Genomic DNA, 22,167 nt, shown 5'->3' on the forward strand with positions numbered 1-22,167 from the left:
TAATTAAATTCTAGGAGACAGTACAACATCAATGTTCTCATGGGAGGCAGTACAGCATCAACATTATTATGGGAGGCAGTATAGCATCAACACTGTTATGGGTGACAGTGTTGTTATAGGACATAGTTTAACACTACTGTTGCAACAAGAGATAGTTTAACACTACTGTTGCTATGGATGACAGTTTAACATCACAGTTGCTATGGGTGACAGTTTAACATCACAGTTGCTATGGGTGACAGTTTAACATCACAGTTGCTATGGGTGACAGTTTAACACCACAGTTGCTATGGGTGACAGTTTAACACCACAGTTGCTATGGGTGACAGTTTAACACCACAGTTGCTATGGGTGACAGTATATCAACATTGTTGCTGTAGGAGATTCTTTAACACAATGGTTGCTTTATGAGACATATTTTAACATTTCTGCTAATGTTTTTAAATATTATCTTTGTCACAATTGTATCACATTTTAAAGAAAATTTGGTAATCCTAACCTTAGTACTGAAGAAATTATTAAGCCCATAGAAATAAGAATTCTACTCAGAAATTATTTTAAACATTTTACCTATTTGTGAAAATGGTAATTACATCTATTTTTATTTTTACTAAGATACATAATACAATGTAAAAAGAAATACATCTGCTGTATTCTTCTTTACTAATATTCCACAAATTATTAGTAATAAATAAAACAAGAAATGTTTAACTGATTACAAAAACTGTCCAACTCTTCCAGGTAAAGATAACTGAAATGTGTTTCAAACTTAAGATTTTTCATGTTACTCAACAAAGGTATCTTACAAACAGTATAACATTTGAACTTCCTCACCACAATAATAGATCTACATGACAGAAAACAGTTTTCTATAATTTTCTTATACAATACAATGCTCTCTTTATAAAATTGAGAAATAACTATTTTTCCCAAATACTTACAGTTTTGTTACCGGAGTTATCTTAACAAGGAACTCAAATTTGCCAATAAAAGTATTCACAATGCCTCACATAAATCAGCACATCATTTTAAAGCACTAATTACATGTTAATATACAATACTGTCCTCTTCAATCAAATGTTGATGAAATCAGTGTCTGACAAGAGTGATTAAACCACCATGAACAACAAAATCCCAAAAATATTCCTGACGTTTTTATCAACCACCACCAAACAATTTATACAAACTCAATTAAATCTCATTAGTGAATTACACTAAGAACAAAACCATCAAAGATACGATAGAATGACTGATCATAAAAGGCCAGCTCATTTGATGATGACAGGAGAAAAAAAAACGTGAAGATAAGCCAATACAGTAAAGTAGAAGGTAATGAAGTAGAAACCAGATCTTAATAGGTTGAAACCATCTTAAACACTGGTTATTTTCCAGATATACACTGAATCTATCTCACCACCACTTACTATACATATTATGGTGCTGCTTTAAGCCATTATTGTATAAACTTATGTTGAAGTATTAGACATGGCATGCAACTTGGAATACAGTAACACTTACTTGCTTTTGCAGTGATCGGCATATATAGATGTCCACAGTAAGAAATTCTTTTGTGTCTAGGATCATAAAGCTTCAAAAATAATAAAACATCACCTGCAAGAGAAGAAACAAGTATGATATTTTTAGTCAGTGATTTAGACTGCACTGGTTGATAAAAAATAATACAAATGGTTGAGATAAAAGTTCTTTTAAACAAACTATCTACCCTGCACGTTTAAATGTACATTCAAGCACTGGATATTTTAATATTTTATATTAACCCTATATGCACAGCTCTGTAACCACAATGAAACCATGAAGATATACAGGTTATAACTCTTAAAGTACTTAATGTATCTTTATGAAAATTTGAAAGACCTTGGTAAACATTTGGAGTCCTTTTGTACACAAAAAGTCTGATTTTTTAATTAGATAATTTCTATTAAAGACTTGCCCACAAATATGTACTCTTAGCGTAAGGTGATTTTCATGTCAAAATTAAACATACCTCCATTCATCTAACACTTTTAAATCTTATTCACAAAACTTCTAAAACCTCCTAAATAAACAAACTTTGTTTTCTGTAAAACATTATACTTTGTCTAATATTTTTACTACCATAACTCTACATGGACTCTGTAAATTTTATGGACTTTCTAACAATCCAAAAAAAAAAATCTAAATTAACATTATATTTTACTTTCTAGAATGATTGTAGACCATAACAGAAAACTACAACTGTTTATATTAATATTATTATTTTATTGTCCTGTGAACCATGTACAACTAATAATCCCATTATAAACTATATATCATTTGGCTATCTGCACTAGCCATCTCTAATTTAGCAGGGTAAGACCAGAGGTCAGGCAGCTAGTCATCACCATCCATTACCAACTCTTGGGCTACTCTTTTTACCAATGAATAGTGGGATGAACTGTTACATTATAATGATCCCCACAACTAAAAAGGTGAGCATGTTTGGTGTGACAGGGATTAAAACCTGTAACCCTCAGATTATGAGTCAAGTACCTTAACCACCTGGCCAATTAAATACTAAAACTTGCATAACATTAAAACTTGATTTATTAACAACATTGTGATAGAGTGATTCATATACATTGACAATGAAGTCGGTTAAACATTGAATATAACTCTGTAAAAGACATGGCATGTAACAAGAGGTTTAAAATATTTATTCTGTTAGATAATTAAATATTTTACATCAATAAAGAATAAAACCTCGTATCTGATACTGTAACACTACACCATTACAAAATAAACCCCTGTATCTGATACTGTAACACTATACCAATACAAAGTAAACCCCTGCATCTGATAGTGTAACACTATACCAATACAAAGTAAACCCCTGCATCTGATAGTGTAACACGACACCAATACAGAATAAACCCCTGTATCTGATACTGTAATATTATATCAATACAGAATGAATGCCTGTATCTGATACTAACACTATATGAATACAGAATAAACTCTCTGTATGTGATACTGTAATATTATATCAATACAGAATAAATGCTCTGTATTTGATATTTTATATCAGTGAAGAATAAACTCTCTGCACTGGATATCAAACTGCCATAAAAAGTCAGTGTCAAAAGACAGCTAAATGTGGATAAACTGTAACAAAGGATGCCCAACATGTTCCAGTACACAAAACAACCGAAACCCCTTGGAAATGCTGTAGCAATATGCAAAAAAAATAATCTTCGTTCACTTGGGAATTTTCATAAAAATATGAAACATGAACTTGAAATATTTCATTTTAGATATCTTCTGTAGCAGTACATATGCATTCTATTTAATCACTGAGCAATAAATTTCTGTACTTTATGGTAAAATGTTAGTAGCAGATAAAGATCATGTCGGCCAACACACACCTACATGGTCAAACTGGACCAAGTATAAATAAAAGAAACCTAGCAATGAAAATTTGTTTATTTCTTTTTGTGGCAAAATTAACCTCTTAAAGCAATCAAAATAAATTTAACAGTTTGATAGACTTGCCTTAAATTTAAAATCTTCATAGTTTCAAAGTTTTTAATGGTATAGTGTTTGGAGCAGAAATACTTTTCGCACAAAGCCAATAAAAAACTATTTTTTTGAAATGTAAAAACCTGATATATTAAACAAACAAGTATTTCCACCCTTTAATACTAACATTCACTTAGTCTCTGAAGTTCCCAGATACAAAACCTTCACTAATACACATTATACAACTTTTTTTTTCAAACCTCTAAATTAGTCAATTGTTACAGACTGACTTTTTTTTTTTCACATGTATAACACAAAAACTGTTTTACAAGCACATCCTCTGTATCTCAGAGCATACTGTGAGATTTTTTAATTGCTTTAAAAGCATAACACAAATTTAGTCAATATGTATCTATATAGCAAGCTTATTAGTATTAACATCTAGTTTAACACAAGAACCTACGCTGTTTTAGTTATGGTGGTTATTTTAATGCAATGTTATTTTAGACTCTTATTTTATTTATATCTTTTCTTTAATTTTATTCCAAAAATCCATCATACAATTAAGTCACTAGAGTTACCAACAACACAGTGAACAATTAGTTTACACATTTTCTTTACAAATATCTTTAAAAAATCTATTTTTTAACAAGGTAACAACATATACTACATATAACATATAATACAGGACTAAATGTTGAGCAAGAAAGTGTATTATTTATCACACAAACACAAAACAGGCTGACCCACAACTTCATGTTTTATCACTGCTGTAATTAATATTTGTGTAACATTTTGGACACTACACACAGATAATCAGTAAAATATGGTCAAGCTAGCAAAATAACTTAGCATGCAACATTTTTACAAATAATAAACAGCAATGATAAACATTAAATATTATATACACACTTTCACTCAAGAAGCTACAAAACAAGTTCCTACCCTTAAAATAAAACAATATGCAATAAGCTAACATTTCAATCTACCTTATACTTACTATCTTTATCAAATTCTGGAAGACAACCGGCTCCCGAATCTGGTTCAACAGTTTCCAAAAATATTGTCCATGGATTTGCATTGTCTGCTAAGTCAATAATCTTAAAAAGAAATAACAAACACTTTTCATTTAGATTTCTACAAGAATATTACCATGTAATTCAACAAGTACATAAAATGTTTCTAACTGAAACTTGCTTTTTTTATTTGTTTGTTTGTTTTAACTTTGTGCAAAGCTACTCGAGAGCTGTTTCTGTTAGTCACCCTTAATTTAGCAGTATAAAACTGTAGGATTGGCAGCCACTCATCACCACCCACCACCAACTCTTAGGCTGCTCTTTTACCAATGAATAATGGGATTGACCAGAACTTTATAATGCCTTCACAGCTAAAAGGATGAGCATGTTTGGTATAAGTATTTGAACCCACAACCCTCAAATTTTGAGTTGAGCACTCTAACCAGCTGGCCATACTGGGCTGTTTTTTCATTTGAATAGCAACTTTTCATTATTTAATGAAGTGTGATGATGCATTTCTTCAAGGAAACAAAATAAAATTTTAAAGTTTTCAAAAATAGCTATGTTACCAATTATTACTAATTCTGAGCAAAACATGTAATATCTACTTTAAAAAATAAGCTCTCCCTTTTCCTCAATAAAAAACAAATTTTAAACACTTTTAATCTTCAGTGAGTACTTTTTCTTCCACATGATCAAATGGTAAAAATCACAAGAGCTGACACGTTCTTGTAAAAAAAAAATCTTTTATATGATGATGAGAAAACCCACTTGTAGAGTAAAATATATATGTAAAAACAGCTGGTATGGGTTGAGAAAATTTTTTTATGTAGAGGAGTGAACAACATTTCGACCTTCTTCGGCCATCGTCAGGTTCATAAAGAAAGAAGTAACTGACCGACAGCTGACCACATGCTTGAAGGTGGTTGTGTAATTGAGTGTACAAATGTAGAGGGCGGGGTTAGATGATTGATTATATTTATTCATACAGGAATAATTGTGTTCCTTTGTATTCATTTATTTTGGGCTTGAGATGTTGTATAAGTAAGGCTTCTTTAATTTTGCATTTGTTTATGTTTGCTTCTTTATTTAGTATTTGAGTATTTACTATGGTTATGTTGTGTTTATTTGATTTGCAGTGTTCTATATTGGAGAAGCAAGTAGAAAAATGAAAACCAGATTCAAAGAACACAAAAAGAAGTCATAGCAGTTATCACATTGTATTTTATAAATAATGTTGGTGTGATGTTTGTCAGTGTAGTTTTTACATAGTATAGACCTTAGTTTTGTGCCTGGTTTTTGAATAAATTTGGTATTAACTGGAATGTCATATTTTGTTACTAGTTTTTGCTAAATGTTGGTTATTTTTCTGCTGATGTCAGGAATATACGGTATGCAGCAGTATATGGTTGGGTGATTTTTTAAAATCGTGGGGTATATTTACTTTTGTTAGTTGATTTTGCTTTTTGTCTAGGTGTGTGCGTGTGATGTTTTCTACGGTTTGTGGAGAAAACTTATTGATGTTGATGAAGTATTGTTTTACTTTGTCTAATTCATCATTAATTTTATCTGGTGAGGATAGTTTTATGGCTGTGTTTATTTGGTTTCTTAGTATGTTGAGTTTTTGTTTTGTTTCACGTGCTGAGTCCCAAGGAATGTATAGTCTAGTATGAGTGATTTTTCAGTGGATTTTTGTTTTAAATTGTGTATTGGTTTTAATGTAAAGGATGATTTTAGAATCATAAGTTTGACCTGTGAGTAGAACTTTATAATCAAACGTTTTTAATGAGAAAATATGACAATTTTTTGGACAAAGTAATGGACAGTTAACTAAACTCAGCATTTATAAATTGTATAAACAAGTATTTGGAAAAAAGTTCATTGCTAAACAAAAAAACTGTGTAGTGATGAATGCTGTAGTTATACTCCTGAAAAATACAGTGACTATTTCAAGTTGCTCTTCATATCTAGCTACTGATAGGCTGTAGAGAAGAAAATCCAGAAGACTTTTATACAACTTAAATACAGGAGTCTGTGCCATCCTTACATATAGAGTTCTAGCACATTTCATTGTCTAATATGTGTGTGTAACTTTTATTTTTTTAGAAATACCCTGGTAAATATTTTTACAATTTTCTTTATAGGATATTATATGGAGAAAAAACATAGCTCTAAAAGTAAACTGAATAAATACACGTCTATGCTGATATTATACCCTGTAATAATAGAACTAGAAAACTGAACTGAAAGTGTTTGTTAGGGTTGGATCCGATAGGGATCACATAATTCCTCCATCAATTTGATCAAATAGTTTGTTGTTTTGTTTTTTTCATTTAATACAATTATCATTTACACGATCAATAGTTTCTTTATTTGTTGAGTTCTTGTAATCCCCAATTTTGAAGTGATAGACTATATAGAAGGCAGCACCACCTATGACCAACAGCTGGGCTACTCTCTAACCACTGGATAGTTGGATTACTAATCCTTATTACAATGGCTGAAAGGGCAAGCACATATCACAATACTTTTATTTGTGGCTTAACTAACAAACCACTTAGACACTTTATTCTCCACTCTTTAGAAACAACCATTATATACATTCAGTAAAGAACAACATCCCAATCAAACAAACTGAGGTACTAGCTACAGGTCCCCACTCGGATCAACCCTAACTTGTTACATTCTTCAGACACCATGAACACTTGACAGTAAACCTAAAAACAATATTCTATATTGATGATGCTTTCATTTTTATTTTTTTTTGTCAAAAGATGGAGTCCAACCTTTCCTTGAAAACTTGAACTTGCAGCATTCACCTATAAAGCTTACCTGTGAAACTGAGGAACAGAATACTGTATCTGTTACAGATATCCCAATTACTCGAGGTTTCTAAAGATCAATTAATCAAAGAAGAACAAAAAACATTTACAACAACTCACCCAGTTTGATACTTTTATACCTGTTGGACAAGAAGTAATGTCTACTGGCTGAAGCCTTTAAGACTTCTACAATTTAACGTTTTCTAACATTTTCATATTGTGTTTCTACATGATATACCACTCTTTGGAAACCCTAAGAAAATGACTGAAAACTTAAGCAGGAGTTTTTGATCAAAATATTTCATGTTCTCCTACACATTTTCACAACCAATAACTGCCCAGTTTCACTGATTATGTCCTACCTAAGATGACAAAGTACTCCTCCTTCTAAGGAAGACATTTTCGTTAAAGAAGTTCTGCCCACAGGTCAAATTTAATTACGTTTCAAACTTTCCTTTACATTAAAACTTTTTTCAAAACAAAGAATCATTGATAAATGCACGAGATAACTGCAACATCACCTATGTCACAAAAACTAAGATTTTTCTGTATGCATCCATGTGTATATTGGAGCATCGCTTAGGTTATGTATCATCCATCTAATTTACACTTAAAATATCCTACGTATACGAAACTGAACATCCAATAACTCCCTAGTATTCACCATTGTTTGTATTAGTAATTTTGACCTTAAATAGCTAATAGCAGGGAGTCCATATATACAATAAACTCCCCTGTTTTAATAAAAGTTTAACTTGTTTTAAAGCAATGTTTCAATAAAGTGATTCTTTAAACAGCATTATATTTATTTTAAAAAATAATGTGTTTATTTTTATTTCATCTCCTGCACTCATAATGTTGTAGGTAGTCAATAATATTGTTGGTTAATGTTTTTTCTATTTCAATGATCAGAACATACTTTTGATCTTGTATTCATTGGTGAGTCTTACCTCCTTATGCCTTATGAAAATTTGTCAAAATGTTGCATTAACACGTTTATATGTGTATGTATTTATGTGTAATAAAAAACTTAAGTTGTGAACAAGTTATGATGTTTTTCATAATCACCACATTCATAATTACCACAATTCTCAAAAAACTCAGTTTTCCTAATGGGAAATCTGTAGCCCACACAGACATTCAAAGATAAGGTCAAAATATATTACTATTCTTCCACATCTAAAAAAAAATGACTAACTTTATTATTTAGGAATCTTTTCTACAAAGTAATAAACTTGTCACGTAAATATTCAGTCCATCTAATGGCTCTCCTTCATGCAAATATGTTAAAATATACTTGAAGCATGGAAGCTTTGATTACATTATAATTATTCTTTCTGCACTCTACTTCATCCAACCATTTACCACAAGAACACACTCAATCCTTTACCAAAGACTTCCCTAATGTCTTGTACACAAAACTTCAGTATCACTACACTTCCTAAAGACATACAAGATAATTTAAATGTTAACAGATTCTAATAGATGCAACTATCAATGTTCTATTGATATTTAAAGACCAAGAGATGTTTGCAAGATTTGTACAAATACTTTTCTTCACTCTTCTACTTGGCAGAATAACAACTGTGTATCATCTTATCTACTTTCTTATTTTAATACTGAACCACATCAGTCAAAACTGAACACTTTGCTTTTCTCCAATGAGCTAGTCAAATCTTACACTGTAAGCTTTAAAATATCTTGTAATCCTCCTTTATTCTATGTCCATTCAGATGATGTGTGTTAAGCCTTCTTTATTTGTCTTTGTTCTTCTATGATCTTACACATCATGTGTTTCAAGCCCTCTTTATTTGTCTTTGTTCTTCTATGATCTTACACATCATGTGTTTCAAGCCTTCTTTACCTTCTTTGTTCTTCTGTGATCATACAGATCACGTGTTTCAAACCTTTTTATCTTCTTTGTTCTTCTGTGATCATACAGATCATGTGTTTCAAACCTTCTTTATCTTCTTTGTTCTTCTGTGATCATACAGATCATGTGTTTCAAGCCTTCTTTATCTGTCTTTGTTCCTCTATGATCATACGCATCATGGTTCAAGCCCTCTTTATCCGTCTTTGTTCCTCTATGATCATACACATCATGTGTTTCAAGCCCTCTTCATCTGTCTTTGTTCCTCTGTGATCATATACATCATGTGTTTCAAGCCTTCTTTATCTGTCTTTGTTCTTCTATGATCATACACATCATGTGTTTCAAGCCTTCTTTACCTTCTTTGTTCTTCTGTGATCATACAGATCATGTGTTTCAAGCCTTCTTTATCTGTCTTTGTTCTTCTATGATCATACACATCATGTGTTTCAAGCCTTCTTTACCTTCTTTGTTCTTCTGTGATCATACACATCGTGTGTTTCAATCCCTCTTTATCTGTCTTTGTTCTTCTATGATCATACACATCACGTTTCAAGCCTTCTTTATCTGTCTTTGTTCCTCTATGATCATACGCATCATGGTTCAAGCCCTCTTTATCCGTCTTTGTTCCTCTATGATCATACACATCATGTGTTTCAAGCCCTCTTCATCTGTCTTTGTTCCTCTGTGATCATATACATCATGTGTTTCAAGCCTTCTTTATCTGTCTTTGTTCTTCTATGATCATACACATCATGTGTTTCAAGCCTTCTTTACCTTCTTTGTTCTTCTGTGATCATACAGATCATGTGTTTCAAGCCTTCTTTACCTTCTTTGTTCTTCTGTGATCATACAGATCATGTGTTTCAAGCCTTCTTTATCTGTCTTTGTTCTTCTATGATCATACACATCATGTGTTTCAAGCCTTCTTTACCTTCTTTGTTCTTCTGTGATCATACACATCATGTGTTTCAATCCCTCTTTATCTGTCTTTGTTCTTCTATGATCATACACATCACGTTTCAAGCCTTCTTTATTTGTCTTTGTTCCTCTATGATCATACACATCATGTGTTTCAAGTCTTCTTTATCTTCGTTCTTCTATAATCATGCACATCATGTGTTTCAAGCCCTCCTTATCTGTCTTTGTTCTTTTCTGTTCATTCATTCTTCAACCTTATTTATTCATCTTTGCTCTTTTTTAACTACAAAAGGAGTGCATGAAATCCTATCTTTTTTGTATCAGATCTTATAGATACAAACACTTTGAATATTTTTGCCTTTTTCTCCTCTCATTAGCATATTTTAACATCTCTTCAGAAACTATACAAGTTCAGCAAAAAGTGCCTATTTTGGAATCAGTTTCAAAGTTTAAAATTTTACTGAAGATACCAAAATAAACTGAGGTATGATACAGAGATTACATCATCTTTAAGTACATGAAACTTCAGAGATTTCAGATGTTAGCTGCAGTTACAAATAAGTCAAATGTAGATTATTAAACCACCCAAAACTATTTATACCACAATTTTTTTATCATATTTTCATTTCTCAGTCTGGATATTTACCCACAGTAAATCCTAGATTCTATCAGAGCTGGTGAAATATTATTTCTAGGGAAGGTATAAATGAAACATTATTTCTAGGGAAGGCATAAATAAAACATTATTTCTAGGGAAGGCATAAATAAAACCTTTTGATTAAAATATAATAGTAATAATATAATAGTTTCTTAACAACATAAGTAGCATACAAGTTAGTTAATTCAGAATCAACCTGTAAATTAAACTGTACTACCACACCAATCATGAGGTTGGCTCTACCTAAGGATATACAATATGTGTGGGGAGGGGGGTATTGCAATTAATACTGCCTAAAACACTTCACCACACAAATGTCAAACTTAAATCATTTGAAACATGTCTTATGGTAAGTCTAAAATTAAAGAACTTCTAATTCTAACAGCATCAAGTTCCTTCCATTTTAAATCAGAACTGTTAAACTAATTATCTGACATGTTTCCTCTGTCATCAACTGCTATTACATTATTTCACTTGTTGATAAATCACAAAGAAAGTCTGACCCAAAAAACAAGTCTTCTATGTACTCTTACTCAGAAAATTTAAATTCAAAAAAGTTAGTCTGGCGTCTTCAAACTGACTTGTATTGTAAAATCTTGGAAACCTGAACAAGTCTACGCTTACATTACTATTGTAATATAACAGACATACCAGAATAATGGTAGTTTTATTAACTACATATTATAAAATATAACTAGTATGGGAAAAATAATAGTGAAGTAATCGCACACTGTAATAAAACGTTTTTTTACACATACAGGTTTATTGCTGTCAGTCTCCAAGTCAACAGCTGAAGGTCGATAGGTCTGGTTTGTCCGAAGTGTCATTGGCCAGGGTCTAATCATGTTGATGGGATAATTCTGACAAAGAAACAGTTTTAGTAATGCATCATTGATAAAGAGATAAATTTTAGTTAAAAAATGAACCAAGTTATAAATTTTGTCATGATTTTTTCTAACACAGGACAAAAATCTCAGTAACTTAATTGTTTGTAAATCTAAACTGACCATTTGTTCAGAAAGTGTCTCCATCAAACTTCTTAATGTTGCTACCTTCTTGACTTTGAAACTCCTAAAAAAAGAAACCCACATTACTCCATCTATCCACATACCCTAGCATGATGACAGCAGACTAATTAAAACCTAAATCACAACTAATAATGACTTTCTTTGCTAGCCCTAAACAGGTTTTCACTAAGAATATAAAAACATCTCAACTGAGACTTTCTCATACCTACCCCATCCAATCGAACATGTAAATAACAAAGCAGAACTAGACAACTATGTTGATCAAATTACAGAAGCCATAAAGAAAGCCATAAAAACACAATTCCTAAATCAAAAAGAAAACAATCACTTATTCAATGGACTCTAACACCAGAAATTCACGCACTAATAATCAAACGCAGACAATTAAGACGAACACACTATATCACACGCGATCCACACATTAAAACAAAATCAATAAAACAAATACAAAAATTAAACAAGAAATTAAAAAAGTCAGAGAAAACAATTGGCATAACTTCTGCAAAAACTTAGAAAAAACCAAGAACAATCCAAAAGAATTCTGGAAAAAATTCAAGAGTATTGCTTCAGACAAAAACACAAATCACATGCTACAATACATCACACACAACAATAAAATCGCAAGGACGGACGAAGAGAAAGCTGACTTATTAGCTGACTATTACAAATCTGCTTTTAGCAATTTAAACTCAGTAGATTTCGACACACAACACCAACACCATATCAACAACTACATAAATACAAACCAAGCTTCATTCTCACCAGGATTTCCCGGAGAGACACTAGAAGCATACTCAAATTCAATCAATAGAAAAATAACCATATCCGAACTAAAGATTAATATCAAAACTTGAAGAACACTTCCCCGGACATGACCAAATACCAAATATTATTCTCAAAAAAGTTCCACTCTCCTACTACAACACCTCACAAACATCATGAACATTTCACTAGCGACCGGTATTACCCTGACACTTGGAAAAAAGCCATCATAACAACGATCCCCAAGAAACAAACTAACAGAACAAATCCAGATAATTTCTGCCCCATCAGTCTGTTAAGCTGCCTTGGCAAACTGATGGAGAAAATTATCTCCAACCGTCTCCTCCATTTTTGCGAATCAAACAACATCCTTCCAGAATCTCAAAATGCCTCCAGAAAAAATAGACAAACAACAGATCACCTCACACGACTCACCGAATCAATCTACAAAGCTTACAACAACAAAGTAACCATCGGGGTATTCCTAGATGTCAAAAAAGCATTCGACAGCATTTGGCACAACGCCATCAGATACAAACTAAATCACCTACAAATAAATCCTACAATAGTCAAATGGATTTCAAATTTTTTAACCAATAGAACAGCACAAGTAAAAGTCAATAAAACCATATCCAAATTATTTAATATAACGGCAGGAGTGCCCCAAGGATCAGTCCTCTCTCCACTTCTATACATAATTTTCGTCAGTGACATACCTTTTCCAAATCTAACATACACACACAATTCACAATACGCAGACGACATCGCAATCTGGAGCACCTCCAGAAACCCAGCAATGGCCATGTCTCGCGTACAAGAATCACTAAACAACGTCTCAACATGGAGCAACAAGTGGAGGGTCGTGTTAAATCCGACAAAAACACAAGCAATCACCTTCTATAGAAAACTAAAGAAGCAAAGAAAAAATCTAGAAAAAATAAAACTATCACTTGGAAACACAACCATTAACATGAGCAAAAACATCACATTCCTTGGCGTCACTTTCGACACAAAACTAACATGGAAAAACACATAAACAATATACACTCATCAATCAGAAAAGAATTTCATATCTAAAGACTATAACTGGTAAACAATCGAAATGTGCACTGAACACCATTATACAAATATACAAGGCTTACATCCGTCCACTAATAGAGTACGGATGTCAAGTAACATACAATATGTCAAACAACACACACCAAAAAATCCAAGTGCAACAAAACAAAATATTAAAATCCGCATTCAGTTTACCATCTTTTACGCCAACAAATTATCTACACCAAATTAGTAGTTTACCAACTATAAGAGACAGAATAACAGAACTTTCTCTCAAATATTATCTAAAAGCAGAAAATAGAAACAAACTAACGGCATCACTACACAAATTATCAAGTGCACCAACGAAATACATATCACCTTACAACATATTTCAAGAATCACAATCCACTCAACAAAGAATCTAAATAAATAAAATCTATGTTATTAACATGAATTCCTTTTTTTCAGGTACAGGGCACACGACAGGCAAAACTTTCGCCTGTCGGTGTGAAAGTGGGTTTTCTCGGGCACTCCCGTTTCCCCACATCAAATTCTTCAGGCATTGGATTTCTAGATCCCAGCCTAGGCAACCTTTTTGCCAGACCCAGAATCGGGCTGTTTGGTTTGATCTGAATTTGAATGAATTACATTCATGTTCACATCTCCCCAACTTTTTCATTTCGGGACAGGTCCCGGCCTTTCTTTCCACTGCTGCCTTTGCCTCCACCCAAAAGAACATTTAGTGAGACATTCTCCACCCAAAAAGTCAAGAATAATAACGATAATTAATTTATTAAAATAATAATAAAAAAAAAACCACCACTTAATCTTAATAACAATCCACGAAAGGGGACGAAGAGGAACTACAAAGTTCCTGAACACCCCAGTTGGAGAGAGAACTCTTCTGATTTCTCTCTCTCTAAACTGAACCCCTGCCACGTTAGTTTAGTTTAGTTAGTTTAGCTTTCTGAATTGCATGCCCAGCTGACCCAAGGAACAAAATGCCTTGTTGGTGTCATAGCAGTATTTGGTCAAGATGCTATCATTCCATTCTTTACTGATTCCACTAATAAGCATATGTCTAAAATTATTACCAACAACATGATGTCAGGCAAGTTGCAATTATATACATGCACATAAATCATGCATTATAAGTGCAAGGCATAATGTTCAAAACAAAAATTGAGTTTTTATTTATGTATTATCAATAAAGAGAGTTATTATAGCTCTACCATGTTTAATAAGTAACTCACTTTCATTACAATCTATTATAACAGTACTCAGCTTTAGTTTGTCCTGAACAGGTGCACACCTCAACAGACGTAAACATACTTCAGCAGATATTTTATACAACATATTAAAAGCTTATTAAGGTCATATTAAGTACAGTAAATGTTTAGCTCTAACTATATTAAAGCAAAAAATGTACACAGATCAGTTTTATCTCTTTATTGAATATAGGCCATACTTAATAAAAGTTTACTTAATACCAACTCGACTCCAAATATTTAGTGGGTCTTTGCTAATATATAATATCTGGCTCATTAATTTTAAAAGGGTCTTGCAGACTTTGAGGGCCAAAAACACAGATTTATTTAGGTTGCCCACCACCAACATAAACAGAAGTATCATTTGAACGTAAAACAAAATATATTATGTTTAAAAAATCCAATATTTTTGTAGTTAATCTATTAAATTAAAAAGATTTGATAGCGTTACCTGTAATTAGCTCTTTCTGGATCAAACAAGTCATTTCCTTGATGACCATTAAAATTATCTTCTGTGAGTACCTGAACATTCATGTAGAGGTGAGCCTCATTCCTTTCTTTCCTTCTTAAAGCTTCCTGTCGTCTGTGGATCAACAACATACAATATTTTAGTACATTTTCTACACTGTAACATCTCATTAGATGGAAAAGTAAAAACTGTGGCTCTTTGAAAAAATCATGATGTGATAATCAAGCCATATAATAACAAAGTTAAGCCTAACTTAACTACAGTAAACTGTAGTTGTTTAGATATTCTTCTATTGTCAAAACATCATAAACTCTAGAAGTACAAGGAACTTGTTTCTTTTCTGTTATGTGAAACCAAACTTAGAACTGTATCAAGTTTGAAAACAGGTTTTCTTTCATATAATTTTATTTTTACATTATTGTTGACTAAAAAGTTCCATTATATATACATCATATCATCTTCAACTGGACTGATATCTATTAACGTTTCCTTTGACACTTTTACTTACTGTAATAGTCATTACATTAGGTAATAAATTTTCAAAAACATGTAATAATTTGTAAATTCACTGGTGATCTACAACCTGACCTTTAACAGTGACATCAACATTATCTCATTAATACTTTTGTTACCAATATTCTTAGTCAAGATCAAATTCTATTTCATAAATATATAGATTTTCAATACACATATATATGTATTTAATAATATTAAATAAGAATTTTAGTAATTTGAACATTTTTCTACCACCCACCATACTCACTAAATGTACCGGGTGTCTTATGATGGAAAAACATTTCCATTGCTTTAAAACAGACATAATTTGATGTAAAAGCATTCCTAGAACTGTGGTTTGTTTGCACTGTTTATCCATCTAGTCACTTTACAATGTCACCATCTATACCTACTCTAAACTGATGTAAATACTTCATAATTTTCTCTATAAAGACTTCAATAAAACCTCAAACAGGGAAATCACACATCTTTCATAACATATGTATAATTATACTGATGTTCTTTGATGGGTAGAAAAATAAACAAGATGAAATCCTCAATAGCTACAGCAACTGAAATTATCTTATGCAAGATTAGTGTTAATTCATCTATGAAACACCCCCCCCCTATTTCAGTTAGCTATATTTTTGTGTCAGGATTAGAGCAAATTTGGGAATGGCCAAATATATTAATCAAAAGGGTTTGATTACCAGAGTCCTAAACCATAATTAGATCTCAAATCAGTTATGAGATGGAGCTGTGAGCTAAAAGTGTGTAATTGTAAAACAAACAAAGCTCAGATCCATTCTATGAGCTGCCATGGCACAGCTACAAAAAGGAATGAATAAGTTCATTGTAAGGTAAAACTTCTCTATGTTAGGCAGAAGTTAAACCGAATATTTTTTTCATTTTTCTTTGTTAGTTACACTAAGTATTAAATACAAACTTAAAATCATTTTGAAACATAATTAAAGTTATTATTTTTATTAACTTCTTACACTTGATATGCAGGAATACACTTCCCTAAATGGTGCTAGCATGTTTTGATAGTGTCAACTCATCTTGTTTATGTTCAATTGTTGTAATAAGAATGACCAATAAGGTTTTTTCACATGACAATGTGCAATCAATGAAGGTTTCAACATGCAGAAAATTTTGTACTTTGTTGCATATACTAAACACAATCACCCTTCTTCATTTCTTCATCCAATAAAATACACACCTCAGGATTAAGAAGTATTTTTGAGTTTATTTGCATTGTCTGATGTCATATTTGATGTAACAAGTTTTATGTATGTAATATATAAAAAAACGTGTTTGATAAAAATTAACCCAATATTATTATTAATCAAAAAACATCACATGTCAGGGACAGGTTATGTATTTAAATGCTCTTCTCACTTGGATATAGAAATATTAGATCCAATGCATAACTAATTTTTTTAGTACTTAAACTGACCACTTCAGTAAAACATTCAGCAACTCACTTTTCTTCCTGAAGCCTTTCGATCAACTGTTCAGGAATATTATTTTCTGCAACTGGTTGCAGCACCTCAGCTGTTAAATAAACACTCACAAATGAATAAGAAATATTCTACCTTTCTTATAATGTAAAACAATATTATTAACTAGTGCGTTAAAAGATCAAATTCTTACCATGTATGTAAGTCATGAATACGTTAGTCATTTAGTAACCAATCTACTGATGTATACTGTTTAATACATGTACATGATTTAATACATACAATGAATACTAACTAAAGAGTTTAATTATCTAGTTTCTTTCTACACATAATAAACTTAAGTTTCTTTTCCAGAAAAAACAAAATGTGCAGTGTAGTCTTATCATAAGAATTTTACCATAAGAACAGATTAGAACCAGTTCAGTTCCACCTACTGTAGTAACTATCACAGATGAGAAACATGCATATTCATACATAAACTAGTAAATAAAAGTTGCTGTCACAGATCTTTTATGTAAAGAAAGCTTGTGTTAAAAAAACCTAAACATTAACTTCCACAATTTCAACTAATAGTTCTCTTAGCCTTGACAAATATACTAACTAGCTTGTCACTTTTTCTGAATTACTTTTTAACAGTCAATTCAGAACAATATTACTTTAAAATTAAGTTTATTTTGTCTTAACTCTTCCAGAATTGTTTTCTGTTTTAATACAACAAATATTTAAAGATTTGTGAACTACACCACAACTTAAAAACCACAGTCTCTTATATAAACCAACACATTGTAACTGTCACATATTAGGTTGTCCTACATATGGTTATTTTGTAAAATATTAAGTATTCCACTGTCTTTATTTTTTATAAATGGCATGCACAGGTCATTCATATATCTTACTTTCAAGCACAGCTACTCTATGGATTCTTGAAGGGTACACAGTTGAGCAGCTAATGGATAGCATGTCTGTTTCATGAAAGAGTTTGAAAATGGCAGATAATTTTATCATGTTATTGTAGTTGTATTAATCAAATCTGATGAAAACATTGACACTTCTATGCTACATAATTTTTATCCTAACATTTTACATGAAAATGACATCTCTGAAATGTTAGCAGACCAAGTTTTGAAACAAGTCGAGTTATGGTTCAGTACTTATGTATTTATTGGTTATAAATACTTATGAGTTATTGTAATATTGGTAATATATTCTTGTTAAAATAAAATGGACTGTTCTCATGTTTACTGAGAAATTTATTGAAACATAAATGTCACCAAAAATTGCATTTTCCAGTGAGTTTGTTCAGTATGTGTGGGCACTTATTTGAACATCAAATAACCAATAGTGATATCAGGTATTTAATAATATACAGTAATATTTGAAAAGGAAAATGTGAAATAGAATATAGAAATGACCTGTCAGAAGTAATGAATATCATATCATAGACACGTTTACAAATACCGTATTTCCCGACATCAAAGACACTATTTTTTTACCCCAAAATAAGTATAAACAATTTACCCTGCATCTTCCAGGCCAAAGGTTACATTGCTCATAGACCTAAACCTAAGCCTAAAGGAAGCATTTCAATACTAAACAGTAATCCAAGCCCCTCTATATGACCCAGAATGAAATGTATAAGTTATTTAGTATTAAATAAAAAATAAATAAACAAGATAATCATAAATGATCACAAAATGCATTGGCTCTTCCGCAGTAGGCTATGTTAAACCAGTCGATGATCTAGTTTGTCTGTTTTCCATCAAATAATGACAATTTTACTCACCTCAAACAATATTAAGGCAACATTGCAAAAACACATGAAAAGTAAAATTGCAGAAACACTACCTGGTAATGGCAGCCATTTGCAAAATATTATAAGTTTGTTTTGGTTCTATTCAAACTATTGTATTCAGTTGTTGTGTAATGATTTCAAACACAGACCTGTTATAGGCAGTTCTCAGTGACAGTTCAGCTGAATCAAATTTTTTAATACAGCCCATATTATGGTTTCTACAAAAAAAAGGCACTCCTGGAATAGGCTTAGAATAACATTATTACTGGTAATAATACAGATATTCCAATGGTAATATAAGGAATACACTTTTAAAAGTACATATGATAAGCATATAGCTGACAAAAAAAGAAAAAGAAAAAAAGAGAAGTGGGAAGAGGATTTACATACCGTAAGTCACTAAACAATCCATGAAACATCTTGATAAGATTGGTGGAAGTGCTGGGACATTATTCTTATGTTTATCTTTTTCTTCAAAATTTGGCTAATCAAAATGGGAATGTATTTTTGATGCTGGGAAATACAGTATGTATATAATTGCTGAACTAACCAGTTAGTTACCCAATTTTTACCAAATGATTAGCCAACTCATTTAACTAGGTCACAACACATTCCCAAACCAATTAGTAAACTTATTATCTTACCAGTTATTTCAGAACTTGACTAACAAATGTAACATATTGTACCTGCAAACTGATGTGTGTTTACTGTTCCAATAACACAAATTTTCCAGTAAGATGGGACATATGCTGTACATGTTCAGAGAAGTTTACAGAATACTTTGATGGTACAACATGCTCTAAGTATGGCTTTCAAATACAGCATAAATAATTACATGTGCAAACTATAATTGTATTCAGTGAATATTGGTATTACAATCAAATGAGGTAAATATATGTTACACAACTACATTCATCATCACACTATGTGGAATCAGTGGTGACTTCATCAACATCTGACAACCAGAGTATTACTGATACTGTTTTAAATGTTCTAATTTTAAATTGTATATTTTTGTGTCTTATGGATTACTTCATGAAATTTAGATTTATAAGTTTCATTGTTAATTGTATTAAGTATTAAAATAGAACTCTTGTGATTCTTCTGCAGTGGAATAACAGTTATTTGTCACAGTTGTTTCCCCTCATCATTCTGTGTCACATATATACAGTGACACAACTCTTAAAATACGTCATTAATAATTACTAAAACAATAAAACAAGCTCTACAACACACATTGATAGCTAATAACCTTTCACAATGTGTCAGTTCAAAACCCATGATTTTATTAAACTACTACTTTATGAAGTTATGTCATTATGTTTGATATCAAATTGTAAATTATAATTCAAACTTTAATATTATATACGAGTTAATTTTTTAATTTAATAGTAAATATTAAAATAACATGCTTAAACATAGATTTTAGTGAGTCATGTAGTATGTTGAATGCAGCACTGTTTAAAATTAGATGTTTTAATGTCAAAATACAAAGTCTATAATTTCCTTCAAATTAGTAACTCAAATTACCAATATTAACAAGCTGTAATATAAAATACCAAAGTCATATCTTTTCACTTTGCTGAGATGTGACTTGTGTACTGAATCAAACACAATGGCCCCATTCAACTCTATCCCTTTTTAGAAACAGTCCCTTATACGCTCTTACTACAATATATGATGTGAATAACCAATCAACAGCTCAGAACATCATCCTAGTGCTTTTTTTCAGCCATTTTAATCTGTAAAAAGGCTATCAGATCCTTTCGATCCAAAATTTTAAGGAGGTAATTTGTGTCTTTAGGTTTCATACTTTTTTTAGACTTAAATACATCTTAGTTACTAACCATAATAAATTATAGTAAAATTCTATAATATTAGTAAAGTTATTTATGATTTTTTTTTGGTTATTCAACTGTATATATATATATAAAACCTAAAAATAATTTTGTTTGATATCTTCCATGTGTGAAATCTTAAAAGGTTTAGCAACCTATGTCCAGCAGGAACCAAGTTCAAATGTTGTAGCTAGAAGAAATAACTGTTTGCTTTACTTCTATACTTATTGTTCTTTAAGTAATACAAGTTTCATAACTTATTTCTAAATAGTAGTAATCCATATATATATATATATGTATAATAAATTAAATGTTAGTATATAATATAAAATACTAGCCAACTAAAACACTGCCAAGACTAAAGGTTAGTTTTATATTATTGGATACAGTAACCTGAGTGCACATACACCGCATCAATGTAATGTTAGCTAGGCACAACTCGAAGGTCAATATAACAATAAATATATAACATTATGAGACTTAAGGTATTCAGACTATATATTTCTATCTTGATGTTATAATATGTAGTCAATCTAGCATAAAAAACAATTCTTATTATAGTTGTGAAGTCATTTAGTTGACAGACCCCACATAGGATATAGAAAATTAAATATAGTCAGACTGAACACAAAAATTTGAAATGTATTTATGAGGTTTTAGATATTACACAAATAATTAAGACTTCTGTTACAGAGAATAGTTTTTAATCATAACATGAAATCACTTCACTCTCAAACTAGTAACCAAACAGACTCGATATATTCACAAACAAATCTTTAGAAAAAAGATTTCATTAAAATATCAAATTTTTTTATGCAAAGAACTTGTAATCTTAACTAGAAGTCTCTCATGTTTTGTGAAGGTGCACATGCTACATCAAAAATAATAAATATTTAATGTGTACAAATGTGTATAAGAACTCATGTCTATTATACAAAGTAGTATAAAATACCATATAGTACATATGTGATGACATGACCTTTGACCTGTGATTCATTGCAAAAGGGTTAAATAAGGACAATACAAACTGTTAAAGCTATACAATGGATTCTACAACATATAGCAATAGCTAATTTTATACCTATTAACTTTATTAACACAGACTTGGTCAATCTAACTGACCAAGCAGCTTCTTTGTACTCACTTAACCTATCATCTGTTGAAAAAGAATAAAATTAAATATAAATTACTCATTATAAAACCAGACAAACCATATTTTTATAGTCTTC

At 31.2% G+C, this 22,167-nt stretch overlaps 1 protein-coding gene across 2 annotated transcripts in view; it reads right to left on the reverse strand.

Moving 5' to 3' along the window:
- Positions 1-22,167, reverse strand: part of LOC143237985 (ubiquitin carboxyl-terminal hydrolase 7-like) — a 76,229-nt gene that overhangs the window by 15,556 nt on the left and 38,506 nt on the right. For both annotated transcript variants that reach the window (XM_076477820.1, XM_076477821.1), the window contains 6 exons: positions 17,333-17,402; positions 15,333-15,464; positions 11,790-11,853; positions 11,541-11,642; positions 4,496-4,595; positions 1,519-1,611 (listed from right to left, as the gene is read on the reverse strand). In XM_076477820.1, coding sequence (XP_076333935.1) covers positions 1,519-1,611; positions 4,496-4,595; positions 11,541-11,642; positions 11,790-11,853; positions 15,333-15,464; positions 17,333-17,402 — 561 coding nt within the window. The remainder of the gene's footprint in view (positions 1-1,518; positions 1,612-4,495; positions 4,596-11,540; positions 11,643-11,789; positions 11,854-15,332; positions 15,465-17,332; positions 17,403-22,167) is intronic.

This window comes from Tachypleus tridentatus, chromosome 13 (assembly GCF_004210375.1).
Source record: "Tachypleus tridentatus isolate NWPU-2018 chromosome 13, ASM421037v1, whole genome shotgun sequence".
In the NCBI taxonomy this organism is placed as follows: domain Eukaryota; kingdom Metazoa; phylum Arthropoda; class Merostomata; order Xiphosura; family Limulidae; genus Tachypleus; species Tachypleus tridentatus.